General features: G+C 38.2%; 1 protein-coding gene across 1 annotated transcript in view; it reads right to left on the reverse strand.

The window, feature by feature from the left end:
- IQGAP2 (IQ motif containing GTPase activating protein 2) overlaps positions 1-26,372 on the reverse strand; it is a 350,559-nt gene that overhangs the window by 106,635 nt on the left and 217,552 nt on the right. The window contains exons 8-13 of the mRNA XM_043975838.1: positions 23,546-23,724; positions 22,386-22,473; positions 17,727-17,890; positions 13,626-13,786; positions 7,198-7,322; positions 2,036-2,199 (exon numbers count right to left, since the gene is read on the reverse strand). Coding sequence (XP_043831773.1) covers positions 2,036-2,199; positions 7,198-7,322; positions 13,626-13,786; positions 17,727-17,890; positions 22,386-22,473; positions 23,546-23,724 — 881 coding nt within the window. The remainder of the gene's footprint in view (positions 1-2,035; positions 2,200-7,197; positions 7,323-13,625; positions 13,787-17,726; positions 17,891-22,385; positions 22,474-23,545; positions 23,725-26,372) is intronic.

The following is a 26,372-nucleotide window of genomic DNA, read 5'->3' on the forward strand; positions in this document are numbered from 1 at the left end:
TGGCCTCCCTCCCTGACTTCTTTCTGTCACTGTGTCTGTAGTTTTCCCAAGGTCTTAGACAGGATGCTGCTCTCCCCTTTCTATCCATGGGCAATGATCCCAGAATCCCCTGGATGGAGAAAGTTTCTGCTCTCTGGCAGAGGCAACCAGCCTCCAAAGACAGAAACTTAATATTTTCATTTTTTTTCTTCCCTGCCGTAAATAACTTCCTTGCCTATATCCCAGGAGGAAGAAAAGGACAAAAAGTTTTCAAATTTCCACATGTGGCTCAATGAATCTGCCTTAGTAGAGAGAGGTCTTTGGATGATTCCACAGTCAAATATGAAATGCAAGGTGGGACATAATGAACATCTTCCTCCTGCCTGCATCATTCCAGGGAAGATCCTGTATCTAGGGCCTAGGAGGTGTGGTTTAGGTCAAAACAAGTCAGTGTGACCAATTATTATTTGATAAGAATATTCATCAGGTGACATATGCCAGATTAAAAGACTTCACTGGGGGCAGCTAGGTGGCGCAGTGGATAGAGCACCGGCCCTGGAGTCAGGAGTACCTGAGTTCAAATCCGTCATCAGACAGTTAACACTTACTAGCTGTGTGACCTTAGGCAAGTCACTTAACCCCAATTGCCTCACCCAAAAAAAAAAAAAAAGACTTCACTGGGTTTTGGTTTTGTTTTTTTTTTTCACATTCTGAAGAATTCGTTAGGAAAGTACGTTATAGGAGCATAGGATTGTGACTGGAAATGACCCTAGAAACTATCAAGTTCAATCTTTTAATTTCATGGCACAAATAGACTAACTAGTTTGCCTAGGGTCAAATAACTAATAAGGATCTGAGGCAAGATTTGAACTGAGGTCATCCTGACTCCAAGCCCATGCTGCCTCTGAAGTCTGGAAGCCTCAGACTAGAACAGTCTGGAAGGGTCTGGAATCCCTGCTTCTAACAGTTGTTGGTGTTTCTGGAGTTGGGCTGATCTCAGAGACAATTCCTTGGATAGTTGTGAGCTACAGAGACTATGTCCTCTGTGCTCACCTTGGTTCAACCTCTTATACTCCCCAAGGCTTAATGAGTATGGACCAAGGGCATCCCATTGCCAATAATCAATAGCACAGGCACTGGGACTATGAAGCTCCTTATAGATGCACCACTGACCTGGGATATGGATACAGGTTCACATGCTCAAAACTTCACTAAACTCTGGGGCAACCTTTGAGGTCATGGGGAAAAAATACAAGGAAACACTCTTAGACTCTGCAAATTATTTCCTCTGCCTAGAATATGCTCTAAACCATAGAAACAAACCTTGACAAACTTTCAATGACTAACTCAAATCCTCTGTTTTCCATGAATGAGAAAGCCTACACCGGGGGTTAGCATTTTGGGGTGTCATGTGCCTCCTCCCTCTTTTGGCATCACGTTAAAGCTTATAGACTCTTGCAAAATAATGTTTTTAAATAATTGAAGAAAATGCTAGATTTCACTTAGAGGTTAATGAAAATAAAGATATAAATTTTTCCCATCCAGTTTCATGGAAACTGTGTATCCATGGATTCCTTAGAAGTTTACAATCCTCAAGTAAAGAATCCCAGGCCTAGCCCAGTAGCTACCTTATAAATCAACATTGCACACATTTTGGCACAGAAAGAGTATGGAGAAAAAGTGAAATTTAAACTGTGTATGTCTTATCTACTCACAGTGAAATGCCAAGCATCTTAGGAATAGGAATGCTGCTTTCCTACCTCCTGCCCAGCACCTCCCCTTCTTTTCTCCCCACCCTGAGCAGTGCATTGCTAAGAAAAAGCATGAAGTTATCAGTCAATAACTTGAACAGAATTAGGAATAAATGAGCTCATATTTGCACATTTGCCAAAGTACAAAAGATTAAATTTGAGCACTGCTTCCTCAGATCTACTGAGGGAGCCCAGGCTAAAAGATTTAAAGAAAGGGCAGAGCATCAGTTAAGAAAAAGGTTTCTGGCTCTTTTCTAAAGGGCAGTGTTACACACATTAAGCAGCATGAGATGCTCTGAACCTACCTTCATTTTTTCTGATTTGGCATTAAACAGGACATCTTGATAGTGATAAGCATTGTCTGGGTTCAAATTTCTAAATTTTGCAGCAGGTAACTGCAGGGACTTGAGAGTTTCCTCAGGATTTTTCTCATCAATAGCTTTATTAATGAGCCCAATGGCAACATCTCCTAAAAAAGAGAAAAGATCATGGTTCTAATGAGAAAATGTCCATTTTCTTTGAAACACAGCATATTAGATGTTTAAATATTGCAAATTCCATTCTAAAAAGAGGAAAAAATGAAATTACACATCAATGGGAATGACAATTATTTTAAAACGAATGTTCATTGTTTGAACATTACACAATCAAAGGTTGGAGAACTTAGAGTTTGGAAAGGACCTTCGAGATGGAGCCAAATCTGTCCATTATACATAGAAGAAAACTGAGACCCAACAAGGTCAAAAGGATAATCTTGGTTTCCTGATGCTGCCTAGTAAACTTTCACTTCATTTGACTCAAAAAAAAAGAAACAAAGTGAGGGATGTATAAAAAGAATGAATACCTAACAACTAAAAGTAACTCTTTTTTTTTAAAGTAACTTTCTAGATGAGCAAATTCAAACATATTTGGGAATAGTCTCACATTATAAATAAAGTTAATTTGCTTTTCAAAAATGTTCCTATAACATATGTGGGAAATTACATATCCATCCTCAACTGCTGTGGAGACCTAATAGTTTGTAATGAAGAATAAATTGGTATATTACAACCATTTCTGAGATTTTCTTCTATCTCACCCATCTCCATTCTAGGACTTATGATTGCAGTGAGACAGAAAGCAAAAAATGGACATTCCAACAATGTGAGAACGTTTCATTTTTTTTTTTTACCCTACTTTGAGAAAATCTAATATTATGCACATGAATTGAAGGACAGCAAATTATTCCCAGGTTAAGGCCCATAGCCAACAACCTGGCAGTAAATACTGCTAACTTATGATGATATATTTTTGGAACAGAGGAAATATCTCTAATTTCTTTTAAAGTGAAAAGTGAAAACCACTTCACAAAGTGCCACAAAATGGTCTAATTACTATTAAATTTGTTTAAAGAATGCCCTCAAGATAAGCTAAACAAAAACTGAATAAGACTTTTTCAAACTAGTTGGTCTGCCAACCTTTGCCTTGGTAATATTTAAATTAATTTATCAACCCAAGAATAAAGATGTTAAAAATTAGCTACAATTTATAAAAGTATGATTAAGTCTCTGTGAATATAAATATCTATATCATCAAAGATGCAATGTAACTCTCAAAAACAATGAGAATATAGGTGAAAGTACTTTGAAAAGTCTAAAGTACTATACACATATACAGGATGAACATCACTTCACACAATAGAATTGATAACCTGGAGAGCATGGAACACTCCATCCTTCTGTTGAGTGCTTTTAACACTCCAGCAAAAGGGCTGTCCTTAGTGAATCAAGTCCAACCAAATTTAAGATGCATTCCTGATGACTGATCACCTGGGTTATCTTTTTTGAGTGGCATTCTAGTTGACTGCTGATTATATTTTCTTTTTGGCATGTTGGTTGACTGCTGGTTAGATTTTCTTTTTGGCATGCTAGTTGACTGCTGGTTAGATTTTCTTTTGGTGTGTTTCTAAAAACATGAGCTGGTGAGGTCATAGTAAATGACCTCACAGGAGCTGGGGGAAAAAATTACCCAGAAACCTCTTGGGCTCATGTACATCACTGACTCTCTTTGTGGTCAAAGATAAAATTACCTCTTAAAAACATTTTGGAAACCTTACCTTATGAACTACTTATTTTAAGTAATATCTCATATAAGGAAGTCCTGGTACAGTAATAACTTAGGCAGCTCCATGGAGTTCACTTAAATGGGATTTATTTGAAATTACCACAGTTGACAAATGATCTGTTTTGAAACAAGTCGAGCAGAGAATTGAAAGAAAGGAAAAAATTCACTTGCATATACTACATGGCTAGAAGTAGTCTTCTAATGATACGTGAAGGAAAAAATAAGCTTTCCTAGCAGAGGAGGAACAGGGAAGAACACAGCTGGGTAAATTTTCTTTCTAATCTCTTCTCTATTATATCTTCAGTTCATTACATTCCAGATTTAATATGCTCTATTAGTGATTTGACCAAGGTCATCCAGGTGGGTAGAATGTAATGTTGACAACAAAAGACACTTGATGTCTCTGGGCCTCAAATTCTTTATCTGTAAAATGGGTCCCTTCCAGCTCTGAGTGAAATCTGTGATTGTAAATATATTCCTTCATTAACAAATCATTTATTCAGTGACCTTAAAACTATTCAGTGAGTATTGAACATTATGATTTGCTAGGTGATTTGAAGTATACAAAGGAGAACATAACATCAAACCAGCTCACAATCAGTTTGCATATGTGTTTGTTTGTGTAAAATGACACGGCATGTGAGTTCAGGGAGAGATGTACAAAGAACTATAGACATGCAGGGGGCAAGAGGGAAGGATTATTTACATCTTAATTGGGGAATGGGGTGGATGTAGCAGTGCAATGAAAAGAAAGAGTGAGGAAATTTGAGAAGGCTTCCTAGGAAAGGTCATACTTTGGCTTGACCTTAAAGAAGGGTTGTAGATGATTGGATGGAGGAGGGAACAGAATAAACCAAGACACAGGGGCAAGAACATTTAGTATTAGATGAAGAGGGTAACTTGACCAGTGCAAGGTCTATGGAGTGGGACAGAAAGCTGGGAAGGTGGGTTACTGCACAACTGCCTACCTAGCTAGCAACCGTGATCAGCACCACAATTCACTGCCTGGGATAGAGTAGGAAGGAGGCTAAACCAGTTCCTTCCGTGAGCAATGTATGTACTGTGATGATGCTCTTAATGAAGGAATGAAAATGGGACAAAGCAGATACCTGGGTCTGGTGGCAACAGCATCACCCACTAAGAAAAGGCCCAGGGCTACATTTATGGGGCAGGGAAGCAAGAAGCATTTGATTTTCAACATGCTAGATTTGAGGGGCCAACAAACTACTTATGTGGCAAAGTCTATCAGAAAGCTGCTGATATAGGCCTAGAGTTTGGGGAGGGGTGTCAGTGGTGGGAACGGGAGGGAAGGGGAAGGGACAGACAGGCCCAGAGATTTAGATTGGGCAGCCATGAGCATAATTTTAAATTCAACATTATTAAATGCCTATAGTAGTTGCTATGTAGAGATGGTAAGCCACAAAAGGAGAAAGTTGAATATATAATCTTGGGGAACAGGCAGTCAGACAGAAGAAGAGGCAATGAGGGCAAAAGCACATCAATAGTAAGAAACAGAAGCAATGATTATGGCCAGAAGAGCAGGGATGGCTACCAGAGGAAGAGAAGTTGTAGAGGGAGCTCAGTGGTAAATGAAGGATGAATATTTCGGTGGCCTCAAGGACACTCAATCACAAGAAAATGGACACCTAAATAGAGTGTTTGGGAAAGGCACTTAGCTTCTAAGAGCTTATACATTGATAATAAGAAGAATGGCAAGTTATGTAGGTAGTTTGAAGTTTCAAAAACCTCTTTATGTGTACATGTGTGTGATGAAGCACTTCAGGTATTAATGAAAGGCAGGGTGATGCATCTTGGCTCTGCCACTTACTAATGGAACTTTGAATGAGTCATGTAACCTCAAGGGTTAGTCAATAGTAGGGTTGAGTCGCTTGAGCAATAAGGTCCCTTTCAACTCTAAATCAGTGCCTGTGTACACTGGCAGTAAGTGTTAGAGAGGGGATTTGAGTCCAAATCTTCCTGTCTGAGTAATGTATATGGTACAAGTCATTTTATTCATATTTCCAAAATTCCTTATGAATAGAGAAATGGTAAGATAGCTGTGCTATGCCCCAAAGGTTGGGGGCAGGCGGAGAACGGATAGAAACTGAAAAGAATGAGACAACTGATGAAGCAGTACAATATTGGTCTCTCCACATTATTCGATATCAAGGTTTAGGAAAGAAAGCTGCTCAAATTTTGTACAGTCTTGATGTGTGGAAAACTGCCAAACACCACTCACCCTGTCGAGATCTAGGGAACCTATACCAAGCCTGAGATGAGTGATCCTTAATGAAAAGATAAGGGTGGCTTCTCAGATTCCATGCATAAAAAAGGGGGCAAAAAATTTTTGAGTAGCTGGAGTAGACTAGATTAGGTATATTGTTCCAAGAGAGGTTTGGGAATTTCAAGGCATGAGAAGACTAATAAGAGTTAAAAATTGGCTAACACCAAAAATTATTTAAATGGGAAGAAGTATCCCTTCAAAATCCACCAAACAGACAATGTAGAGTCTAAAGCATGAGTCAGAGGAAAAGGATGCTGCACAACCTCTGTGAATTCAGAAAAATTAAGACAAGTTGCTGCTGACAAGTCAAAGAACATGGTCAAGATAGAGAAGATAACAAGAGGAGAGGGGCAAATATAAGAAAATAAAATGTTCCACAAGGGAACAGAGCTATCTAGTGCAAAATCCCCATTTTACATATTTAGAAACTGAGACACAGAGAGGTTAAGTGATTTTTCCAATAGTCACAAAGGACTTCCTGGCATATTTAGGATGAGAATCCAAGTCTCCTGATTGTGCTTAAATGCTTTACAAATATTGCCTCATTTGATCCTTAAACAACCCTGGGAGGTAGGTGCTGTTATTTACAGTTGAGGAAACTGAGGCAGACAGAAGGTAAAGGATTTGTCCAGGGTCACACATCTAGTAAGTATACGAGATGAGATTTGAACTCAAGCCTTCCTGATTTGGGGTCTAGTACTCTAGACTTTGCATCCTCAGTTGTCTCCCAGGTATTCAAGAAACCAAGCTGTAGGATGTTTCCTTGGCTGAGTCAATGTCCAATCCAATATCCCACATCCTTTATATACATTTTCATCACAGCCAGTAATTATAATGATGATGAGAGCTTTACAGTCAAGAAAAGGTTAAATTATACCCGTTACCATGTAAAAATGTCCAACCTAGAAGGGACCTTAAAAAAATTCAATTCTATTCTATTTATTAAGGCAAAGATCATGTAATAAATATTAGAACAATTTCCACAAAAAAAGGGCAAATAGTTGTTTAAAGGCAAGCGTTCAATTATACAGAATACCTATTTCCTCGACTATTCTGGAAAACTGAACTCACTGAACTTACTTTCATTTTCTTCTTGAATTTCTGCATTAACCATGTCAATACAATTTTGGATTTCATTCCAGCTCAAATAATCTTGTCCTTGAGATGAGGCTTCTGACTTAATGGACAGGAGCGTGCTAGTGTAACTGGAAGACAAAAATCACCATGCTTCTATTAATAACTTTAATTTACCTTTTGATTTTACTTTATACAAATTGTCTAAATCTAACATACACAGTAAGAATTAGATATTGTTAAGGGAAGCTATATAAGAAATGTGAGGCAACATGGTATGTTACTGATATGGGGTCTGATCTTCAACATGATTTAATAATGAGCACGTATAAAAATCTTAACTTTTATTAAATGTAAGGCAGTCTGTGGCCTAAAGTATCTTGAGCACACTAAGAACAACAACAACAACAACAAAACCCCCAAAACACCCCAAACAAAAATGAACAGAAACAAAAAAAGAATCCTGCCAGTTTCTGATCACTCAGTTTGGATGGAGCATACATTACAAAAGGTAGAATAATTTAAAAATTAATATAGTAAGGGAGGGTGGTGTTAGTACTGTGAAGGGAGAATTCTTGAGAAGGGTAAAGAGGTGGTCAAGACCTATACTGTAGGACTAATTTAGCACCTGGGTATAGGATGATTTGGAGGGGGGCGGGGGGGGGGGGGAGAATAGACTGGAACCAAAGAGGTTATTTATGAGTTTATTGCTTTTGTCTAAGTGAGAGCTGATAAAGGACTGAATTAGGATGGGAGCCATGTCAGTGGATTATGGATGAAAGAGATGTTGGGAAGGTAGAGATAACTGAAACTGAATATACCACAAAAATGTTATCAAAAGACAATAATAGCATTTCTATAAAGCTTTAATAAAGGTTTGAAAAGCTCTTTGTAAATCTGATTTCATTGGCTCCTAATGACAACCCTGGGAGGTAGGTGGTATTGTTATCCCCATTTTACAGATGAGGAAACAGAAGCAGAGAGAGGTGAAGGGCTCTTTGCTCAGGGTCACAAGTAGCAGAAAGCATCTGAGGCTGAATTTGAACTCAGGTCTGCCTAATTCTAGGTTCAGTGCTTGCTACCTACTGTGTTCCTAATTGCCTCAATATACTGAAATTAATTTAAATACTTATCAAGCAAGTTTGAAGGAATTTAGGTTCAGTGTTTTTAAGAACATGTTTAATTAAAAGATCATAGCAAGGCAGCTAGGTGGCACAGTGGATAAAGTACCGGCCCTGGATTCAGGAGGACCTGAGTTCAAATCCAGCCTCAGATACTTCACACTTACTAGCTGTGTGACCCTGGGCAAGTCACTTAACCCTCATTGCCCCACAAAAAACAACAACAACAACAACAACAACAAAACCAAAAGATCATAGCAACTGCCTTAATGTTGTGGGGTAGGGGATGGGGGGAGAGTGAAGAATCAAGGATGACTAATATGTTAGAAACCTGAAGTACTGAAAGGATAGTGGTGACTTGGGAAAAAAGAGAAGTTAGAGAAGGTTATGGTGGGTTTAGGTGGGGAAATAACAAGTTTCATTTTGTACACGAGTCAGAGTTGCTTGAGGAATATGAAAGTAAGAGATGTCAGACAGACCTGGGTTCAAATCTAGTCTTTGACAAATATTAACTTTGTGACCAAGGAGCAAATTCCTTCTTGAAACTTCTCAATGCCTCCAGGGAAAGCTAAAGTTACAAGTTACAGACAGATAACTTGCTGGTCTCCATCAGGGGAAGTAGTATCTATGCACAAGTTCCCTACACTAATGAAATCACAGATCTGAATCAGAGAGATTCTCCCTCCTTCCTTCCTTCCCTCCCTGTCTCTACCTCTCTTTCTCAAACACAAACACACACGGAGACACACCTACACACACATACAGAAAGAGACAGAACCTTCTCTACTTCTAACCCTCCATACTTTTATATCTCTATCCCAACAGCCTTTTCACACTAGAAATGCTTTTACCTCTGAATCAATGAGTTTCTACCCAGGACTACCATTTAAGAAAGTTTCAGGCCATCAATACTCACTTCTCTCCAGGCTCTGCTCCTGCCTTCCTAGAATTTTCCACTTTGTCACTCCCCCACAAGCCCCTTATACAGTTTTGTATATTGATGTCCCTTCCCCATATCCTGCATTTGAATGTAAGCTCCTCTAAGCTAGGGGAGGAGAGGGGCTCTTTTATTTATTTATTTTTGCTCATATTTATATTCTTAGAATTTCTTCTGGGGTCTGACACATAGTAAGTGCTTAACATATGTTCTCTATTTCTCCCTCCCCTTTCTTCTTCCCTCCTTTACTCTCCCTTCCCCCTCTCAATCTCCCTCTTTCTCTGTTCAACTGTTCTAACATAACTTTTTAAATGCAAGAAATCACCACTACCAAACTGATCTAGCATATTCATAAACACACTCTTTATATATCTTATCTTACTTGATTCTCAATATAACCTTCCAAGATAAATAAGGTAGGTAAAATTGTTATCCTCATTTTATACATGAAGAAACTTAGATTGAGAAAGTTTCAGACCTGCCCTAGGTCACGGTACTAGTGTTAGAACTTAGAACACCAGCTCTGGGGCTGTTTTTATCACGTCACATCACCTCTAAAGGTCACATAGTTAAAGTTATTGTTCACTCTCTCCAAAATTCCTTGGCTCTGTTCAAACATCTTACTCAAAACCACAAATGCTTAAACCCATACAAATCCTTTTCCTGCTACATATTAGCCTTGACTCCTACATCAGTGTGTTGTTTAGTTGCCTATGTTCTCTGGTGTTTAACCAGCAAGACTCTCGAGAGTAAGATAACATTTCACCCTGACTCAAAAAAAGACACCCACTGTTAACAGGCACATTTCGACATCAGGTTTTGCTGAATGGTACTAATTAGGGTTTATGAAGAAGGGAAGTCTTTTTTCAGGGTGACCTGCCAAAGGTTACACAGAAAGTAAGTGGCAGAACTTGGACCCTAATCCAGGTTTTCTGATTCTAAATGCAATATTCTTTCCAACACGCCACGCTATATCCTTAAACTATCTCAAGGTTTATAAGACTAATTATTTGAGAGAATTCTGAGACAGCAGTTTTGGTAAAGAATCTATCACTTTCTCTTCTATAACTGTGCTATTATTCTATCCTCTGTATGAGAACTACATATCAATGGCTTCTTATATGACCAGTAATAATTTTCTAAGCAGGGGGAAGAGTGTGGTGAGAGAGAAAAACACTTGATAATTGACAAAAAATTAAGATAAAATCTAGAAAAATGGGCGGTAGAAGCCCTGGATATATTCCAAATCACAAGCATCATTTGTGCCTAATTCTTTTTGTAGAGGAAAGAGCAAAATTCTACACAGAGAACATGCTTCTTGGTTGGTCATCAGGATGACAATGATTTCACAGGAATAAATTAATTTTCTGACCATAAGAGGGAGAGAGAGCAAAAAGGAATAATATAGGGCACAAAGGTATTTCATGCTGTAATATACAAAGAAATGAACTGATAATCTCGTATATAAGCATAGAATGTTATGGTTGGAATAGACCTTGCCTAGGTTAATACATAAATTATAAGCTTTTCAAATACTACTCTACTATATTTAATCTGTTAAAAATTTTAAAAGAAATTCAAAAGAGGGCAGCTAAGTGATGCAGTGGATAGAGCACTGGCCCTGGATTTAGGAGGACCTGAGTTCAAACCCGTCCTCAGACACTTGACACTAGCTGTATGACCCTGAGCAAGTCACTTAACCCTAATTGCGTCACCCCCCCCAAAAAAAAAACTCAAAAGAATTTTCAGTTACAAATTTACAATCTTCTCATCTCATCTCCTTTTGCATTTTCTCTGCTTTCCCTTTCTCACCACCTTTGCCCCCAAACAACCTTGACTCCCTTTAACATTTGACTGAAATTCCGCCTTCTGCAGGTGTTGGTGGTGTTGTTCATCTTCTTGAAGAAGACCAAGGACATCAGGAGGGTGATATCTTGACTTACACAAGAACTGGATTTAAGTGAGGCAGGGCTGCACAAAGTCATCAGCCTTCCTCTCTCCTCCAGAGTCATCAGAGTCCAGTGGCAAGGCATAGGTCAGGACAGTTAGCCATGGTCCCCCTTCTGTAGGAGGTCTTTCCTGGTCTCTCAAGCTACTTGTGCCTTCCCTTCTGAGCTTGCTTTCCATATATTTTGAATATATCTTCTATGTCCATAGGTCTTTGTATGTTGTGTTTCCCATTTAAGTGTGAGCTCCTTGAAAGCAAGAACCATGATCCGACCCCTTCTTTCTATGTTCAGAACTTAGTACAGTGCCTAGCACATAGTAAGCACTTAGTGAATGCTTTTATTGACTGATCTTCTCTTTTCAGTCTAAATCCAGCTACACTGGTCTATTTTCAGTTATGTGAATAAGACATCTTTTATGCTTATTGATCAGTAGCTACCTACAGCTATCTCAGCTCACAAAATGACAATTTTTAAAGGAGATCCAAAGGAAAAGAGGAATTGTTCCATTACCTCCTCACTACCTTTTATTAGAATGAGAGAATATTAAAAAGCTACAGGACCATTTCTACCCACATGGCCCTTAAAGTCTAGGGGAGGGACACAAAATCATTCATTTCTAATGCCGGGCTGAGAAAATAGACAACACTTCTACTTCAATGGACAACTCCCCATTGGCTAGGTAACCTTAAAATCATGTAGTCCACCTATAATGCCACCCGCAAATCCCTTTAAACAGATGAAGAAACCAAGGCAGGGGAGTTTCAGTGACTCAAGGTCAGGTGGCAAATAAGTGACTTGAGCTCAGGTCTACTGCTTCATCAGATCACCCTAATTTCCTGTCACAAAAATGTTATTAAGAAGAACTCCTGATATTTTACTCAAGTATGTGGTAATAGGGAAGCTGACTCATTAATATGACAATTTCAGGATCAGATTGTCCTACTCCCACACTCAGACCTCACATAACAACCCTAAGATGCTTTGGGTCCCCTTTAGGAATTTCTGTTTTATTAGTTGATATAGCTTCTCTTTAGTGAATTTATCATATAATATTTTGTATTATAAGTGGATGTGTCACATCACTATCCTAGAATGAAAGGGCTATGAGGACATCAGTGACCTCATAGTTCAAATGTTTATCAAGTCATACAGCCACGGTTCTCTGCACAGAGTCGGGCACATATTATAGTTGCTGAATTAAAGGGTGAATGAAATGACAATATGGCAGAGTGCTAAATTTGGAGATAGAAAATCTGGATTAAAATCCCTACTATAGGGGCAGCTAGGTGGCACAGTGGATAAAGCACCATCCCTGGATTCAGGAGTACCTGAGTTCAAATCCGGCCTCAGACACTTGACACTTAGTAGTTATGTGACCCTGGGCAAGTCACTTGACCCCCATTGCCCTGCAAAAAAAAAAAATCCCTACTCTACCATTTACTACCTTTGTGACCATAGGCAAGTCAACTGACCTATCTAAGCCTCAGTTTTCTCATCTATAAAAAGAAGGGATTGAACTAGGTGACCTTTAACATATCCTTCGGTTCTGGACTCTATGTAATCACCTTCAGAAGAAAAGAAATTAATCAGATTTTAAAACTAGGAGAGTTAAGGCTGTGTCTCCCTCTGGTGGTTACAAACATAAATTATGAAACATCTAAATCTCGGTATATCTTGGGATTTACCTTTTGCTTATTCAGTAATGTTTCTCAAACTTTTCACTTTGGCTTAGAACATTAATCTGACCCACAGCAATGGATCTTGTGTCTTTATTGTCCAGGAGTGAATTCTGGGAGTACCAAATGAAAGGAACAGCAGCTGAAGGTTGGCATCTGCTCCCTAGGGTCCTATTCTGTAGTGTACCCCAAAAAAGGCCAAAATGAAGGCTGTTATTTTCGATGTTTGCTTCTTCTCCTTTTATAGTATGATAAGTGACAGGTGTTACTACATTGGTGGTTGGGGGAGAGCTAAGTTAGGGCAAAAGTGATCAGATCTACCAAGACAGAGAGGTACCTTGGGCACTAAGAGCTCAATTTGGTCAGGCTCGCACAGGCAGTATGCTACTCAAACCCTGCCTTCTGCCTTCTTTTTTGATCATGTTATATGACCTATGTTAATTGATTAAAAAACAGAGTAACATATTTATATTAGATGACATGAAACTGACATGTTAACGTGATCTTTCCTTACATCACAGCTGAAACAACCCTACCTTTTGACAAAAGGAAATATGGTAAAGACAATCTACCTCCACATTTTTAGCACTTCATGACCAAGTGGGATATATAAGATCAATAAACAAAGTCTTTCAAAGGGGGGCTTGACAAAAAGGGCCACATCCCTGAGATCAGAGGCCCCCAGAGGAAATGATACCGAAATCTTGCCTATGCATTTAAAAAGAGCTGAAAGGTAAGAAGGTTCCCTTACCGTTCCAAGTATTCTTCATCCAGGTTATTGAAGCCAATTGAAGGATTTCGTAAATGATTCTGTACAGACACAAGATCATTGGCTTCTAGTGCCTGGTTAAGCAAAGCAACAGCAGACAGCATTTCTACTGCAATGGACAGCTCCTCATGGGCCAGGTAGTTCTGTTAGAAAACATGCCACTGGTGAGAAATTTCTCAGGATTATACAAAATATCATTTAAAAAACAAAAGCCTCATTAAAGCTCACATCTCTGCCAATGGTGCTGTTGTCAAAACTCCAGAAAAGAAGATGAATAATAGTCAAGGAATAACAATGCAGTCCATGATAATAACAGGTAACTTTTTTTTTTTTTTTGCAGAGCAATGAGGGTAGTGTCAAGTGTCTGAGGCTGGATTTTAACTCAGGTCCTCCTGAATCCAGGGCCTGTGCTTTAACATCTGACTTTTGTGTGTGTGTGTGTGTGTGTGTATGTGTGTGAGGCAATTGGGGTTAAGTGACTTGCCCAGGGTCACACAGCTAGTAAATATCAAGTGTCTGAGGGCAGATTTGAACTCAGATCCCCCTGATTCCAGGGCCAGTGCTCTATCCACTGCACCACCTAGCTGCCCCACAGCTGACATTTTTACAAGGTAATTGTGAGGGCAATATGGTTTAATGTTATATGGAGCAGGGGCATTATGGAAGCCATAGTACTTTAAAGTTTAGGAAGCTCTTGCCTCATTAGCTTAGGAGATCTTCAAAGTCAATCTGTTAGGTAGATTCATGTTAGTAGTATTATCATTATTTTATGGATAAAGAAAGTAAAGTTCAGAAAAGTTAAGGTCCCAACCAATACATCATGACTACTAAATCTTACAGCCATGATTAATGCTGAAGACATGGGTGGAGAAAGGGTAGTGAAACAAGAACTGTTTTAGCTGCAAGGAGGTAGAAAAACCACATAGGTCCATCCAATGGATCCCAAGAGCCACTGGGAATAAGCTGGTAATACTGAAAGTAGGTTGCATAGCGTTCTCTATCTGGACCTTCAGAAAATCAATTTTATGCATGACTAGGGCTACCTAGAGAAGTCTGGCACTGAACGGGTCATCCATATTGGGGGTAAAGGTGGGCTGGGACTACATGGGGACATTTTAATTTTAAACCAGGATGTGGTCCCTCAACTAAATGCTGGACATCCCAGAATTGATTAATGCTCAAGCCTAGACTCAGCATTCTGGAATCTAATGGAAACATAGCTGGCTTACTAGCCAACTATTGGGCTAATCTGATTGGGCTGGGTGGTCTTCCGGAAAACATTACATACCTGTTCTTCCCCCTTACTTAATTTTTAGGATTTCCTTTTATAAGATGATTAGTCTCTATAGCAATCAGGCTAGCAACTTTACTATGGATCACTTAACAGTGGAATTCTCCGTTATAGTAAGTGATAGTTGCCCCATGCTCATCATCATGGTTTTCTGGATATCTGCTGTTAGGTGGTGGCTTGCCACAGGTAAACTAAATGTGTAATCTGTCTTCTCTAGGGCTAGGACTGAATGGAGCAGTAAATCATTATATTAAAAAAGATAGGGGAAAATATCCACCTAGACCCTGAGCATGCTTGATCTACTGCAATGGATTGATTTTTCACGGGCTAGGTAAGTTCTGTTAGAAACAAGTCCTTTTACATTTCAAGTGACTTTTTGTTCCATGAAAAATCTTGGCTAGGGCAGCTAGATGGCACAGTGGATAGAGCACCGGCCCTAGAGTCGGGAGTACCTGAGTTCAAATCCGACCTCAGACGCTTAACACTTACTAGCTGTGTGACCCTGGGCAAGTCACTTAACCCCAATTGCCCCACTTAAAAAAAAATTAAAAAAAAAATATTGGCTAGAAGAGTCTGGGATATGTTGGCAGAGTACCAGGAGTCCATGAGGAGATGGTAAATGATTAGATAAATTCTATTTGACATAACTATCTGCAAACACCAAAAGATTTCGGCCCTAATGGAAAAATCAATATGGCTAGTGAGAACAGGGGACTCCAGAACTAGATTAATCATATAATTGTAGTATGACAGGAGATTGCTATCTCTCTCAGATTAATTATGAAGGGGGCTGCCAAAAACACTGCAATCTTCCTCTATAAGGGTCTTAAAGTTGATCAAATATCAAATTGCCCATTATCACAAATAATATAAGCCAACTGTGCATCTGACTTGTGAGCCACCACAATACAAACCCCACCTTGGGAAAGTTAATGGGTACCAAATATTTGTTGAATAAACAACCACAGTTACTTTTTTTTTTTTAATTTAGTGAGGCAATTAGGGTTAAGTGACTTGCCCAGGGTCACACAGATAGTAAGTGTTAAGTGTCTGAGGCCGGATTTGAACTAAGGTACTCCTGACTCCAGGGTCGGTGCTCTATCCACTGCACCACCTAGCTGCCCCCACAGTTACTTTTTACTTGTGCCTTGAGATACTTATACATACTATAAACACAAACTGGTTGTAAAGTAAGCTGTGGAATGGGTACAGGAGGATAGATAGGTATTTGTACAAATAAAAAGAAACCAATATGGGGCAGCTAGGTGGTGCAGTGGATAGAGCACCAGCCCTGAAGTCAGGAGGACCTGAGTTTAAATCCAACCTCAGACACTTAATACTTACTAGCTGTGTGACCCGGGGCAAGTCACTTAACCCCAATTGCCTCACCAAAAAAACCCCAAACAAACAAAAAGAAAGAAAGAACAATAAACCAATGGAATAGCAAAGACAGAAGCAAACAAATATTTTGGGGATAAAAAAGGCGGAGTCATAACATTAAAAAAAAATATTTATAGATGCAGTATCTAGCTCTATAGCTATATCTACAAGTCATATCCATCACTGGATTTTAAGATGCTTGAGGAAAGGGACTGTGTTACTTTTTTTCCATTTCTATAGGCAAAACACCCAATATAGAGCTTTATACATGGTAGGAGCAAAATGATTTTTGACTTGACCACTACAGCCACCAGAGGAAAGATTACAGTAGGTACCCACAATCAGGAAATCTTTAGAAAACCACTATCTCACAGAGATTAATCTGTTATTCAAGTGTCAGGAATTTGTAAAAGTAGCTGCTATTATCATTGGGCAACTTTGTTAATAAATGTGAACAATCTATAGAAAACTCATTATTTCTGCCATAGAAATTAAGAGACAGTGCCTGATAAAGACAGTCAACTTCAGTATTTAAAAAAAAAATAAAAAACTAAACAAAAAGCAATAGCCATCAGTCAGGAGAGAGCACAATGGCAGTATCGAAGATCTCTTTCTCTATAGGTATGGTGAATGAGGGGTATATTCTTCTCCCACCTCCATTTGGTTGGGGAGGGGGGTGGTTTTCAAACACTTGAAGGGTCATCTTCTGGAAACTAGGAGTTATATACTACATAATCCGAGAAGGCAAAATTAGGACTAATGGTTAGAAATTATAAAGAGATGGATTACAGCCCCAAATATAGAACCATTTCTAGCATAGATAGGAACAGGAGATAGGAAATGGACCTGTGATTTCATTAATAGAGGAGGTCTTAAATGAAGAAACTCCTCCTACTAATACAAATTAGAAAATTCTTCTCAATTTACAGTCATAGAGAGTTGCCAAGAGCATAGAGTGGTTAAGTGATTTGCCTGGGATAACAACAACCTAGCAAAGTGGGTACTATTATTATCCTCATTTGACAGTTGAGGAAACTGAGGCAAAGAAAGGTTAGGTAGGTTACCCAGGGTTACATAGCTAGTAAGTGTCCGTAGTAAAATTTGAATTCAGGTCTTCATGACTACAGGCCCAGTGTTCTATCCACTGTACAACCTGTGAATTACCTGTCACTGCAGGCCAGACAACTTGTTGGGGACACTTTCTAGGGAATTATTGTTTTAAGTAGAGATCAGGGAGATTCTAGGAATGGCCTGACCATCCCATGGGGTTTCTTCCCACTCTAAGATCATATAAAAAACCAAATGATCAACACAACTGCAGTTTCAATATTGTTCTGTTATTCTAACCAAGTAGTCCATCGATTTGTGTATAGTGATGTCAGGCTACATGTAGCCAGTCCTTCTGGTCTTACCGAAGCATTCTGTTTCTGAAGGTTGAACAGTTCATTCTGATACATAACAGCAGCAAAAGGATGAACAGTAGGCAGCTGGGCCTCGGGTTTCATGAGAGCAGTCAGGGTGTTACCAGGATCACCTTCTCGAATCACAGTATTGATGTGATCAACCGCAATAAGCCCTAGAAAGGAAGGATACAAACTACAGTCAGAATTTCACTTTATTTGATTTGTGTTGTTTTCCCATTTTGTCTCTCAGTGATTTGTGTTATAGACCACTACTCTTTGGGGAGGGGGTGGAACTAGCCTAGTCTTTCTAGGCAGACCATACCATGTGATGCTAAAAATAGAGGACCTCATTATTGTTGTTGTTGTTATTGTTATTGTGTGGCAATGAGGGTTAAGTGACTTGTCCAGGGTCACACAGCTAGTGAGTGTCAAGTGTCTGAGGCTGGATTCGAACTCAGGTCCTCCTGAATCCAGGGATGGTACTTTATCCACTGCGCCACCTAGCTGCCACCATCATTATTTTTCAACATGAATCCACAAGACCAGTTTATACCATTGTCATTTTTAGCTTACTAAACTAATACCTTATAGATCTTAAAAACAGCTTCTTCTTGAAGCTAATTTGCACTGTGCCTAACTGCAGGTCCCAACATATCTGTCCTTCAAGGCCAAGTCTCATGTTTCATCTAGTGTGTGAAACCAAACTTGGCTATTATAGCCTTCAATAATCTCAGGCCTCTGAAACTTTACAGAAACTGTACAATCTATACCTTTCATTTTGCCTCTTAATTTTATATAGTCCCATACTGTATGTAATCTAATGCTTCATGTGTGTTCATCTTGTCTCCCCAACTAAACAATAAGCCATTTGAAGGTAGGGACCAAATCATGCCTTCCCCTCAATGTTTAAAATATTAGTGAAATTGGATATGTGCTCAATATAAGTCTTGACATTTATAAACATGTTTTGTCTTTATTCATATCTTAAGAGCTTAGCACGGTACCTGTCACATAGGAAGTGCTAATAAAAGCTTCTTGACAAGTGGAATGGAATAGATATTCCTTAGAACACTTTCCTCCTAACCCTGTGTTCTACAAAGTGTTTTTTTTTTGGGGGGGGGGGAGTGGGGCAATGAGGATTAAGTGACTTGCCCAGGGTCACATAGCTAGTAAGTGTCAAGTGTCTGAGGCTGGATTCGACCTCAGGTCCTCCTGAATCCAGGGATGGTGCTTTATCCACTGTACCACCTAGCTGCCCCTAAAGTGTTATTTTTAATAGTATTTTATTTTTTCCCAATAACATATAAAGATAAATTTTAATATCCATTTTTAAAAGAAAGTATTATTTTTAAAGTAAAATATCTATAAATACAGATACCTTTCACAATTTTTAGATCATTTGCGAATACTTTAAAAACAAAGGTTGCTGCAAGTAAGAGGTATGCAGTTTAAGTGTCAACTTCTTTAGATTTACTATAACAAATGCTGTGAAGACATAAGCTCATTCACTATTTTTTCAAAGAAAAGGGATCTTCAGACACAGCCATAGCTTCTGTGCCTATAGACCAGGAGTACAATCCAACAGGCTATACCAAAGTAATTTTTAAGGTTTTGAGGGAGGACATTTTGGAAACATGGATTTGGACTGGTTTTCAGAGACCATAGAATAAAATGAGCTGTCAGCCAAGGGGAAGAGTGATTGCCAACTTGTGCCACCAGGGAATAGAGCCAAAGACAAAAGTAGAACTCTATTCCTATGAGGCAGATAGCCAGGCAGCCCTAATAAAAACTTTAGACCTTTTCATCACTTGTCCCCTTGCTAACAAGCCCAGATTCCAGGCAAGATTACCTCTAACCCATCCCTGACAGATGGAAATTTATTCTCTTTCTAAAGACATCCAAAAGGAGCTTACACACTTCCTCTGTAAACCATTCCACTGTCTGACATCACTCACTGTCAGGAAATGCTTATGTCTAGTCTGCATCCATCCCATAGCCAAAAGCTAGTCTTTCCTTCAAATAGAGTCATGAAAAATGAACACTTCATTACTATCAGAATGAACATGTCAAATAAAATTACTTAGGAAGGAAACCTGGTTACAATTCTTATGTTCTTTGGCTACTTCCAAACCTTCATATAAGGGACTAATTATGGAGTGAGGTTTTCAATTCTTTCTAATCCTTTAAAGGGAGAATTAATAGCTATGTGACCCTGGGCAAGTCACTTAACCCCAATTGCCTCACCCCCCCAAAAAAAATCTTAAAAAGGGAGAATTAAGTTTTTTGTTAACTATAACATCAAAAATAACGGATTCACACAGCTGGTATGGTTGAATGTTATTGAATAATCACAATCTGCATGAGAATACTAACAATATGAGCCCTTCTCCCACAAACAAGATAATTAATTCTGCTTTCTCTTCTCATATCTTATAGGAAAAGATCAGACTTAGAGAACAAAGAGAATGCAAGAGCCATGCCACAGTGTTATAGAAGTGCAGTTCACACCATGCTGAAGCCTCTGGCAAATGGATTAGTTCGGATGACCACAGAAGCCTGTCAGATGTGCAGTCACAACATGCTGCTTGAAATTTAGGTCCCCTTAAATTTATTTATTTATTTATTTATTTATTTATTTTTTAGTGAGGCAATTGGGGTTAAGTGACTTGCCCAGGGTCACACAGCTAGTAAGTGTTAAGTGTCTGAGGCTGGATTTGAACTCAGGTACTCCTGACTCCAAGGCCAGTGCTCTATCCACTGCGCCATCTAGCTGCCCCCCCTTAAATTTATAGTTGAAAGATAAAGCAGTCTAACTTCTCTAGATTGAACAATAGCTACTTTGTAAAATGTTTAGGTGAATTATCACTCACTGCCCTTTGTGAGACTTGAGTGTAATACATTTTTAAAAAATAAGAATTTTTTTTTCAAAATTCACTTTTGTTCCTGACGAATTGTACATTTTCAAATGAGGAGAGATCAAAGGCTTAAGAATGTTTTTTTTCTTTTAAAAGCCATCGAGTCATGCAACACTGTTCAACAATTTAATGTACATTTAACTATTATCAGCCAAAATCATTCCAGAGTCATTAATATCTTTTCAATTTAGAAAGGAGGGGAAAAATGTATAACCAACTTGAAACAAATTGGAAGCCAAGCAAATTAGGCATTCAGAACATCAGTAAAATTTTGTAGACATGATGTATTTTCTTTAAATTTGAGAAGAAAATCTGATGCATAGGATTGAAATGGTAGCTTTAACTCTTCAAAAATAAATGAAGATAAAATAGTATTAAAGAATTTACCCACTAAGTTTATGAGCCTCAGATGCCTCACTGGCAACACTGATTTCTTCCTCTACTTCATTTTTTGTCAAGCATAATAGAATACCCAACTTTCTAACATATCAGAAAGAGAAACTCATAATTATACTTCTTTAAGTGAATAGTATATGCTACCATGTTCACTACCCATTTTGTTTGAATAAAACAGAAAATAGCAATGTGTCACAATTTAGGTGCTGCCTTAGGAAAAATGTGATTATTTTCCCCCGAGGGCTCTTAAAAATGTCTATATTTATATACTACCTTTCTGCAAATGGTAGTTCTTTTTTAAAATCAACAATAAAGAATTGCATAAATTTCTTTCCCTTTAACAAATATCTGAACTTTTTTATGTTACCATTAGAGTACCATTTTAATAGCAAAGCATTTCAGTTACACTGCCATACATGCATTAATCTTGGGCTTTAAAACAATGAAAAAACACAATACAAGTCTGAAAAATTCATCCAAAGGTAGTCCAAAGGGTACACTGGGATCTGGCGAGGCTCTGGGATACCTGGGCAAGTTAGATTCACTTTAGTCGAATCCAACTGTCTCTACTAGAGTTCAGAGTGAAGTGATTTATATTAGCATGGTAAAAAAATGCAGCCTGAGCCATCCAAACCACCATGTGCTTATTTTAATTACCTGAGGTTTCTGTTCTTTACACTTATCTGTACTAGGTACCATGAGGAATTTAGCTGCATGGCTCCAGCAAGGTTCACAGGTGTATGATTCAAACCTGCCATCAGTATGCCTTCATCTTGCCTGTCAACAGTCTCATTGACTTGGACTAAAGCTATGTAGGCTGAAAGAATACAGTTCTTACTAAGAACTTTTTGGAGTGGAGAGGCAGGTGCTAAACAAAACAAAAGAACAGTTGTCACTTTCCCATTAGAACACCATCACATTACCCTGGGCAAGCATCTGTATTCTCTTTCTCTAGCAAAAAAAACAATTTAAGTTCAAATCATGAAGTCAATAAAAAGATTCAAAATAGAAAAATAAATAGAAAACAAAACAAAATTCAAAGTCCCATTTTAGGTATTCAGAAGTAGGAGTGATGGGATGAAACTGAAGACTAATAGATTGGGTTGACTAGTGAGGGACTTTAAAAGTGTAGAAGGAAAAACCTCTATGCCGCCGCCCCAAAAGCTTAATGAAAAGTAGCTAGTTACCCACCTACTACCATTAATAGCAATAGTAATATCTTGTACATTATTTTTCATTTTAAAAATACAATTGTGCAAAAAATTCTAAGTTTTCAGAGTTTTCCTAAGTTTCAGACCAGAGAATACTATAACATAGCAAATACAATTCACTTCCTTCACAAAATGACATTACTTACTGTTGATTTTATTGATGGTCCCTTGTATTTCTGCTTGCGTCAGTAGTTCTTCATAGGCATCTCTTTCCTCTTCAGAAATAAAGCTATTCTGAAAAACAGTATCTTCACTGATTCCCAAGGTAAAGCAAATATGTTTTAGCGAGCCACGTATTTACGGGTAGCATTTTCTACATGTATCAGTGAATCACACGACGCCAAATACATGCATAATGGGCACAGAATCAAAATTTGATTTTGTTCCTGTTGTTTAATTTTTTAAAAAATGACATTTACATTTGTTGTTCAGTTGTTTCAGTCATGTTCTACTCTTCTTGACCTCATTTGGGGTTTTCTTAGCAAGGATCCTGGAAGGGTCTGCCTCAATTACAACGCAACTTGGAGAGAAAGTTCTACTGTGAATGCTTTGAGGATAGGGACTGTCTTTGCCTAGCACACAGTAGGCACTTAAGTAAATACTTCTAGCTTGGCTGATGATACAAAATGGGAAAATTCACCTTGATATTTCATCATCTCAGAATAATAAATTATGCTTATTGTACAAGATTGAAACTTTTATCATCCGGATAAATATATACCAGAGTAAACTAGCTATAGGAAACGTGGTTTTGAACAATACTGGTGCCAGGGCTACCGAAGAAACGCAGGATAAAAAGTTTGAGTATGTGGGTGAGTGGGTGATATGAAGGGAAATTCAGACTATTTTCATAGTGAAAAATTGCTGCATGAAGTACACACTTTTATATACATAATTTCATATTGAATAACTTTAAGGAAAAATCTGACTAGAATCAACATTTTTCTCAATTGACAATAGGAGGATTCTAGGAAAGAAGGGTTGGGAAATGACTCTAGGTCTTTCAAAGTAAAAGAATATCTATCCTTGATATTTTAACCCATATCCTTTAGTACTTTTCTTGTGATCTTCAACAGAAATATAATTTTCTCATGCATTTTATGGGTTTGAATTCTATTCCTTCATCTCACTACACACTTTCAAATCCTTCTGTCTGTGCCCTAACTCGTTATTAAAAATCAATACTAAGTAATCCCTCAAATGTCCCCTTATTAGGAACCTTTTTTCAACTGACAATTCTACTGTATTTCCAACACATGAACACAGCTAACTATAGTTTAAATTTACTAAACATCTAATGAAGTACCTTAAGTTTTGCACTCTCTTCTTTTCTTTTCTTGGCTTCCCAAAGTTCCTTTTGATAATTCTGTGCGAGGCTATCATCCACAGAGGTTAAAACTGCATTTGGATTCTTCAGAGTTACAATGGTCTGCTCTGCAATGCCCTTCTCAATGGCTTCATTAATTGCAATGACTGCAGCATGCACTGAACACAGGAGAGGAAGAGAAGGCATATTTTTTAAGCAACAAAAGTAAATAATTGCAATGTCTTGATAATAAAAGTCCATCTTGTTTTACCTTAATTATTACCTGGATAAAAAGATGTAAGAACTATATTGCTTTCAACATGTTTTTACTGGCTAAAAAGTCTACAAATACTGAGACTACATGCCCAGGGTTGCACAGCTAATAACTGTCTAGAGAAACTAGAAAACAGGTTTTCTGGACTCCAAACTCACTGTTTTATCCACAATGCCATATTGCTGTTTGTTTTTAAGAACTACAATGATTAGGACATTTGATATTTTCCTAGACACTAGTGTTTAATCTCATTCCAATAATAAAGACAATGGCAAAATAATAATTTACTTCCTATATAATCTCAATGATGTAAAGGAGAGAAATTGAGGCTTTGCCTCAATTTTTTTTGTTGTTAAGTTGTTTTCAGTTGTTCAGTATGTTTGAGTCTTCATGACCCCATTTGGTGTTTTCTTGGCTAAAATACTGGAGTGGTTTGCCATTTCCTTCTCCAGCTCATTTTACAGGTGAGGAAACTATGGCAAACAGGGTTAAATGACTTGCCCAGAGTCTCACAGCTACTAAGTGTCTTACTAAGTATCTGAGACTGGATTTGAAATCAGGAAGATGTGTCTTCCTGACTCCAGGCAGCACAGCATTCTATCCACTGTGCCATCTAGCTGCCTTCTGAGGCTAATAATTTATAATTTACATAGAAATTGCTTCTTAATTCTAGAATTCTTTTAACTCAGATATATAATAATTTAGAGTGGCCTTAAAAATGATGTAGGCAGGGGCAACTAGGTGGTGCAGTGGATAGAGCACCGGCCCTGGAGTCATGAGGACCTGAGTTCAAATCCGGCCTCAGACACTTGACACTTACTAGCTGTGTGACCCATGGCAAGTCACTTAACCCCAATTGCCTCACCCCCGTCCAAAAAAAAAAAAAAGATGTAGGCAGGCTTCTAGAAAGATAGGGCACAGAGTAATTTTCAAAGCTACTTAAAAAGGACCTATTTATTATTGAAAGTTTTTTGCTGTTTTGCAGGGAGGCTGCATCATAGGGCTATCAGATGCCTTACCACTTCTTTGCAACCCTCAGAAGTGTAAAAGAGAAAGAGAAAAAGGTATCTGAACATAGCATATCTCTCCTCAGTTCCCTATATACATTGACTTCATCAGTTCCTCCGCTCCCAACTCTCCTTTAAAGTATTGTAAGATACTCTAAGAATTCTATTCCTTGGGCTAAAGGTATCCAGGTGCTTCATCAATCATAGTATACAATGGACTTATTGATTACCTCTCTTGTTTTGGACATTAGACTTCTTAAAGAAGCCTAAGACTTGTATCAATTTTTCTTTTGGTACCCAACTCACAATGATGACCCATACTCATCCTGTGACCAGTTAACACTCCTTTTTCATGTACTGTCTAGACCAAAGGGGTTCTGAAACATCTGTATCTCATGGAACCTTTGTTAGTCTTATGATATCAAGGGATTCCCTTCTCCAAATAAATCTTTTAAATGTCTCCCCAAAAGCTTAGAATTAGAAAAGAAACTAATTACATTGAAATATAGTTATCAAAATATATTTTTTTAAAAGTTCACAGGCCTCAGATTAAGAAATCCTGCTCTAGACATTTCTTTCCTGCTTTATACTGATACTTTAAAAAAAAATCTAAGTGCCATGTTTTAGACTTAACCGTGCTAAATTTCACCTTGATCGATTAAGCTGTTTTTTTTAGAGCCTGATTCTGTTACCGAACATATTAATTCTCTCTTGCAAATTCATATCCTTGCAAAATCTGTCCTCACTCATTGCTTCCACTAGCTCTCCTTTGATTATATATTTCAACATCTAAAAATCTGGCTTCCATCTCCATCACTGAAACTGCTCCCCACAAGGTCATAAAGAACTTTTTGTTGTTAAATTCAGGCTGTTTGTCGAGCCTTGTTCCTTAACTTATCTGTAGTGTTTATCACTGTGGACCCACTCTGGATTGTCACATCCCTTCTGTCATGATTCATGATTATTTGTCTAGTGACTCCTTATTACAGTATCACCACACACCTTTCTTTTCCTTCCATAACCCCATATCCTTCTGTCCAGGGTCCTCCCTCTCCTCTTCACTCTATATTCTTTCTCTTGTGACCTGTCAGTCAATACACATTTACTGAGTGCCTACCACACACCAGACTCTGAGGATACAAAAAGAGGCAAAGGACAGTCCTTGCCCTCAAGAAGCTTACAATCTAATGGGAAATAAATATGTACAAATAAGCTATAGGAAATATATATACATATATATAAATAGGAAATAATTTTGAGGGAAGGAACCAAAATTAAGAAGAGTTGGAAAAGGCTTCCTGTAGAAGATGGGATTTTAGTTGAAACTTGAAGGAAGTTAGGAAAGCCAGTAAACAAAGACAAGGAAGGAGAACATCTGAAGCATGAGAGACAACCATAGAAAATGCCCTGAGCCAAGAAATGGAGCATCTCATTCTTGGAAAAGCAAAGAGTCCAGGATCATTGCATTGAAGAATATGTGATGGGGAATAAGAGATAAGAAAACTGAAAAGGTGGTAGTGGTGGGAAGTGATACATTATGAAGAAC

Source organism: Dromiciops gliroides, chromosome 1, assembly GCF_019393635.1.
Source record: "Dromiciops gliroides isolate mDroGli1 chromosome 1, mDroGli1.pri, whole genome shotgun sequence".
NCBI lineage: Eukaryota > Metazoa > Chordata > Mammalia > Microbiotheria > Microbiotheriidae > Dromiciops > Dromiciops gliroides.